Source organism: Frankliniella occidentalis, unplaced genomic scaffold (genome assembly GCF_000697945.3).
Source record: "Frankliniella occidentalis isolate FOCC.00 unplaced genomic scaffold, Focc_3.1 Scaffold136, whole genome shotgun sequence".
Lineage (NCBI taxonomy): Eukaryota > Metazoa > Arthropoda > Insecta > Thysanoptera > Thripidae > Frankliniella > Frankliniella occidentalis.
Genome location: NW_026267263.1, coordinates 144,248 through 150,263, shown reverse-complemented (window position 1 = coordinate 150,263; position 6,016 = coordinate 144,248). Strand labels below are relative to the sequence as shown.

General features: G+C 48.8%; 3 protein-coding genes across 3 annotated transcripts in view; all 3 read right to left on the bottom strand.

The window, feature by feature from the left end:
• The window catches only part of LOC127750126 (uncharacterized), a 1,875-nt gene extending 1,387 nt beyond the window's left edge, over window positions 1–488 (bottom strand). The window contains exon 1 of the mRNA XM_052270741.1: window positions 19–488. The gene's annotated coding sequence lies outside the window, so the exon portion shown is untranslated. The remainder of the gene's footprint in view (window positions 1–18) is intronic.
• Window positions 489–617: 129 nt separating this feature from the next.
• Window positions 618–2,101, bottom strand: LOC113212524 (E3 ubiquitin-protein ligase RNF182-like). Its single transcript, XM_052270744.1, has 3 exons — window positions 1,879–2,101; window positions 1,516–1,658; window positions 618–935 (listed from the first exon to the last, which is right to left on the bottom strand). Exons 2-3 carry the CDS (start codon window positions 1,654–1,656, stop codon window positions 744–746), a joined length of 333 nt encoding a protein of 110 aa, XP_052126704.1. The 5' UTR covers window positions 1,657–1,658; window positions 1,879–2,101; the 3' UTR covers window positions 618–743.
• An 819-nt stretch (window positions 2,102–2,920) lies between these two features.
• LOC113212502 (uncharacterized) lies at window positions 2,921–4,690 on the bottom strand. Its single transcript, XM_026431224.2, has 2 exons — window positions 4,212–4,690; window positions 2,921–3,954 (listed from the first exon to the last, which is right to left on the bottom strand). Exons 1-2 carry the CDS (start codon window positions 4,521–4,523, stop codon window positions 3,151–3,153), a joined length of 1,116 nt encoding a protein of 371 aa, XP_026287009.2. The 5' UTR covers window positions 4,524–4,690; the 3' UTR covers window positions 2,921–3,150.
• Window positions 4,691–6,016: the final 1,326 nt, after the last annotated feature.

Genomic DNA, 6,016 nt, shown 5'->3' with positions numbered 1-6,016 from the left:
CGCCGCCCCCCGCTGCACCTGCCTCTCCAGGGCCTCCTCCACCTGGCGGAGCTGGGCGACCGACGAGTCCAGCTGGCGGTTGAGGGCCTCCACGGTAGGGTACCTCGAAAAACACTTTTTTTCGAATCTGATATCGGCTCGGGTGGATAAATGTTCTATCCAGTAACACTATTAACGGTGTGAAATATTATTTCGATCGGATAAAATCTTCAGCCTCCACATCGGCCTCAATGTTAAGCATGGAGCTCTTATGGGAAAAAAGGTTAAAAACTGAAATTTTTTACGTGAGGGTTCCAGTTGAAAATTTCGCTGTTTTAATTAGTAGAAATGGAATCTACGCGTGAAAACGCTTCCGGAGATGTGCTCCTTCATGTCATATGTACCCAGCTTGTATGACCAAAATTTGCAATTTTGACGCAAAATCAGCTTTTTTGACAGCGCCTTGGTCATAACGGACGGGTACTCATATGACAAGTGGCACATCTCTGGATGCGTTTTTATGCGTAGATTGCATTTTTAAAAATTAAAACAGCGTATTATATGACAGGAACCCTCCAATGTAAGATTTCAGTGTTTACGCTTTTTTCCCATAAGAGCTCCATGCTAAACTTTGAGGCCGCTGTGGAGGCTGAAGATTTTATCCGATCGAAATAATATTTTAGACCGTTAATAGTGTTACTGGATAGAACATTTATCCACCCGAGCCGAAATCAGATTCGAAAAACGGTGTTTTTCGAGGTACCCTACTCCACGGCCCTGGGCACCACCAGCCGCAGCACCTCCACCACCTTCCGTCCTGCCTCCACGCCCCGCCGCAGCTGCCGGACCTCTGTCTCCTCTGTCCTGGGCTTCTTGAGAGGAGGCGCGCCGTCGTGTTCAATCAGGCGGATCAAAGCGATAGTGTCGGGGAGGGCGGCAGGGTCGGCGTTCAGGTCCTGTGAACATACAATATGGCTGATAAGTTGTCATTCAGAAAAAAAAAATTTCATCCACACTGCCAAACTAGTAAAATGAGAGCAGTGTTTTTTTCTAGATAATTTTGTGGGATTTTAAATGTTTACAATTGTATCACTATCAAACAGTGCGACGCTTCCAATTGAAGTTAAGTTCATTATTGATTGGTAGTAACATTTTGTTTATTTGAGATAACAGTAACATGGATTCACAGAATTCAATGTTTTTGAAATAACTTGTTTTTGAAGTTCATTAAAAGTGGACTTCTCTATATAACATTTTTCTTTTTATTGTTTTTTCCCTGAGTAAAGGAGATCAAAACACCTTACATTAAACCACCCATCCATACAAAGTAAAGAACATATGATAAACTACCCTACCAATAGAGATTAGTCAAAAACCATCAAAATCATCAAAATTCGCATCACTATAACGTATTATTGGACCCCAAAACGTAATTTTCACATCACTAATACGTCAAACTGATGTTTTGTGACGAATCTCTGTTGGTAGGGTAAATAGAATGTAAAATTGTAGCAGATTCACAAACTATTTACTCACCTTTCTACAAGTTGGACACTTCCCTCCCAAGCCAGGATTCTGCACGCACTCTTGACAAATGGTGTGTCCACAGATCAAGCTCTTTGGACGGTGGTGGTCCAGGTCAAATAGATTAAAGCAAATGTCACACTGTAGTTCCATCACTGTAAAAATAGAGAAGGATTGGCACACTTTGAGAAAATATGTTGTCTGAATCAACATACCTTACAAAACCACAATTCTATAAGTTTTGTATGATTGGAATTTATGAGTACATAATGAAAATTCACTGGGTCAGTAGCTCCAACAGTCACATCATATTAAAACGTTTATGAATAGAAAAGCAAGACAGCATTGAGAAATTCAGTATCCAAAACAATCTACCTGTTCCGTTGCTGTGAACCAGTTCTTAACTTTTCAAAATGTAGTTGTCTGGCAGGTGGCCAGAACGAGATGAGTTGAACACTTCTGCGACAGGTCATACAAATCTTCCCAGGAGCAAGAACAGGGATAGGGGAAAGTATGCAACCTGTTTTTGTGACCCCAATAGCAGCACAACAGTCTAAAATTGGTTGACGATTCTGCAAGCAGGACAGGTTATGATCGGGTCCACAACACGCCGGCTGTCGGCTGCTTGCTTGCTGCACTGTTTTCATTTGCCGGCGGCCGGCCGCACAAGGCGGTGGGCGCGGCGCGCGTAAATACGAACGCAGTGGGCCTCTATGCCGGTCCGCTGCCAAGCCTCGCGAGGGCGTGGTCGTCTGTTCGCGCTGGTCAAGATGCCGACAATCACTACTCATGGCAGCCGGGGACGGAGGCTCACTCACTAGCCCATTCGTCGTCACGAAGGCTGGTGCCAATGCAGGACGGACCCGTAAACTCCAGTTTGTTGTAGTTTTACTTTAGCCATGCCTTAGCGCATGCGGATGTGAGCGGGCTGCCTCCTCCCTCCTCGTAAAAAGTCTTCTTGAAGGAGACGGTATGCAAAACCGCATTGGGTTAATATTGTGCAAGAGTTAATCTGCGCGCCTGCCGGCTGCACCGCAGGGCGCCAACCCGACTGGCGTTAGCGACGGCCGGAGGGGAAAAACAATCGCGCTGACTTGTGAATGCCTGTATAAGGTCAACGTATAGTTGTAAACGAGAGAAGACTCTGATTCAAGTGGACTCTCCTGCTGAACGCTGCGCCCCGCGGCCGCCCGGCTGGCTGGGCCGGCCGGCCACACAGCGACGCCCGCGGGCTGCCTACCCGCCAGGCGCTCGGCCCGAGGAGGTCTGTCCCGGCCGGCTGCAGGTGTGCGGAGCCTAGCGTGGAGTCGGTCTACAGGGGCTCCACCGCCCATGACGCCCGACCTCAACTGACTTCCACTGTGGTCGACGGCCGCATCTAGGCTCTCAGGCAATATATTTAATAGAAATGAACACCTTTCAAGTATTACTCCTTTTATTTTTGTGAAGTACCAGTTAAACTTTAAAAAGCACTGGAAAACAATCTCCACAGTGAGAATTACTTTAAGAGCATTTGTACAAAAGACAAATACACGACGGTATGTATGTGTAAAACAACAGGAAGGGTAAACGTTTTGCTCGCCATTACAGCCACAACCACATTCAAGAAGCAGGCTAGAAGTTAAAAGTACACTGGAGGCATTCCCCCTAGAATGGCGACATGTGACACGTTTCGCAGACCACTTGGACATATGAAGGCAAGGAGCTTCCGATGGTCCGACACTGCAGCAGGCAGGCAGCGACCTGGTCGGTGCATGGGTCAGCTGCAGGCCGATCGAGGACGAGCCGTCGCAGGGCGAGCAGGCCGCACGCCGCCAAGTCCTCGCCCAGGTCGGGGAAGTAGAATCCTTTATTCAGATAATCATCACCGACGCTACAGAATATCACGATCTCCTGCACTGACGAGGCGTAGGCGCGGATGAGCGACATCATGGTTGACTTGTGCTTTGTATTGAGGCACAAACTAAGCCACCGCAGGGTTCCATGCTGCGAGGGAGCGAAGCTCACATTAGGTCCAAGGTAGTCGTCTACCTGCAGGCTGCGCAGCCGGGGCATCCGACCCACACATCGCAGCTGATTTTCACAGGGAGAACGAATCGCGAGCTCCTCGAGCTGCAGCGGGAGGTCAGCGTAGTCCAAGTCATCGACGCATCTTACTTCCAGTCTTTTGAGAGACTTCATTTTCTCCACCTCCACCATCACGCTCGGCTGCACCGGCCGCGGGATCTCCAGCTCCTCGAGCTGAGGCGCCACGACAGACAGGAGCCCCTCCAGACCGTCGGCGTGTGAGCTCTTGAGGCTGCGCGCGTACCTCCACCGTTGCCTGTCTAGAAGAAGGTCATTGACCTTTAAATGGCCATCTTCACAATCGTCTTCCTTTGTCCTTAAGACCGAGATAATAGGTGGTCCAACGTAAACTCCAGGACTGGGTGTACAAGCGGCATCCTCAACCTGCCAAAAAACAGAAAAAGAAACGGTATAGTGTATTGCGGCTAACGCGAAGGAAGATGAAGAGCGGATGGAACAGAAACGTTCCCGATTGGTCGAGAGCTTCCCGCCCCTACGTCACGCCGGTAGAGGGGGTGAAGGCCCGACCAATCAGGAACCTTTATGTTCTACCCTCTATTCTTCTTCCTCCGTTATCCGAAATACACTAATAGCACGAAACAGAGGGGATCAACATCTGGTCCGTCTGCCTGGTGGCCTACCTTCTCCAGCTCGCCGTTCGCGCGCAGCTGCAGCAGCAGAAGCCTCAGGATGTCGCCAAATCCACCCAGCTCGGCCCAGGCCGTCCAGGTGGCACCGTCGTCCTCCGCTACGACGCTGCACTTCTTTGCGGTGAGCAGGCGCAGGTTGTCCTCCAGCTGCACCGCCAGCTTCACCTGCTCCACCACCGTGGTGCTGTCCTCCTCGCCGCCTGCAGCCCGCTGAACCTTCCTCTCAAGGGCCTCCTCCACCTGGCGCAGCTGGGTGACCAACGAGTCCAGCTGGCGGATGAGGGCCTCCACGGCCTTGGGCATCACCAGCTGCAGCAGCTCCACCACCTTCCGCCCAGCTTCCACTCCGCGCCGCAGCTGCTGGACCTCTGCATCCTCCAAGCTATACTTCTTGCGAGGCGTTGCGCCGTCGTTTTCAATCAGCCGGATCAGTACGATGCTGTCCGGAAGGTCTGCAGGGTTGGCGTTCAGGTCCTGTGAAAACATAACACTATGATTGCACTCAAGTGAATATTGTAAGTAATACACAAAAGTTTTGCGAGCGGTGATAGCATTTGCAGGCGTTCAGTTCTGATTTTATTCATGAGTGGGATAGTAATGAATTTTTTATGCAAAGATTTCTTTCTTAACAGAAAATAAGAGTTATACTTTTTATTGCGACACCTTTGCCAATAAATTCAAGTCACTAATTACTTAGCAAAGGCAATGAAAAGTAAGTATACGGCGTGTCCAGGCTAAGACATGACCGAGGGGGCAATAACTCCGGGAATCATGTGTACACCTGCCTGGGAATCATCAGGATAAAAATTAATCGAAATCAACAGAATTCGCTTAAACTAAGCGGGAAACCGAAATCAAAATTTTTAGAACTTTTCTCGAAAACTATTCATCCCTCAGCGACCGGGCTTTGCAAGGCAGTTTATATTCATGGGCCGAACATTCCTGGCTAGTCTTCATTAGCTGGGGTAAAAAAATAAAGAAATAAAAAAATACCCCCAAAAGTCAAGAGTCGAACCTACGACACGGAGAGCCGAATCGACCAGCGGTCCAGCATGCAACTTTCTGAGCCACCAACTGAACAGATCCTGAAATGGGTGATCCCCTCACGCTTTGGGAAACCAGTTTTATATCGTTTCAAAGTAGGGTCGTAGTTCGAAATTTTTAGAACTTTGATTTCTCGAAAACTATTCATACCTATTGGCCTATTGGCTGGGCGCGCGGCCCTGCGCCCCGGTCGGCCCGAGAAAGCACCTTTTCGGCAGGCCGATCTCGAAAAAAACACCCCGATTTCGCCTGTTTCACGGCTCGGGCCGCGCTCCCAGCCAATGGGATGGCCTGAACCCCCTGTTACTCTTATACCGTTGTCTGAGAGCTGGTCTAGATTGTGTTCTGGTGGCGCATGCGGTTGGGTGCTGGGTTACTGTCCAGCTCGGCTCCATGTTGCTGGTTCGACCGTTGACTTTTGGGGGTTGTTTTTATCTTTTAATTTTTTACCCCAGGGGATGGAAACTATCAGGGAATGTTCGGCTTATGAATATAAACTGCCCTGAAAAGCCAGTACGCTGAGGGATAAATAGTTTTCGAGAAATTGAAGATTTTAACAAATTTGCCTATGGACCTACTTTGAGTCGTTCAAACGCAGGTTTCTGGGTGCGCTTGCTTTTTATGTTATTATCGCAGCAGTGTAGCCAGCCAACATTTCTGTCGTTACTGAAAATGTCCAACGCCAATTTTCTTCAAAAATAACATCAAAAATAAAATCAGACGACTGAAAAAGTATTAACTCTACCCATCCC

What these genes read in the sequence shown, in the direction of transcription:
- LOC113212524 (XM_052270744.1), bottom strand. Translation starts at nt 1,656, where the DNA reads ATGGAACTACAGTGTGACATTTGCTTTAATCTATTTGACCTGGACCAC. An exon ending in AGTGTCCAACTTGTAGAAAG is followed by an intron (nt 936 to 1,515) that starts GTGAGTAAATAG and finishes GTATGTTCACAG; the next exon opens with GACCTGAACGCCGACCCTGC.
- LOC113212502 (XM_026431224.2), bottom strand. Translation starts at nt 4,523, where the DNA reads ATGCCCAAGGCCGTGGAGGCCCTCATCCGCCAGCTGGACTCGTTGGTC. An exon ending in CGAACGGCGAGCTGGAGAAG is followed by an intron (nt 3,955 to 4,211) that starts GTAGGCCACCAG and finishes GTTTTTTGGCAG; the next exon opens with GTTGAGGATGCCGCTTGTAC.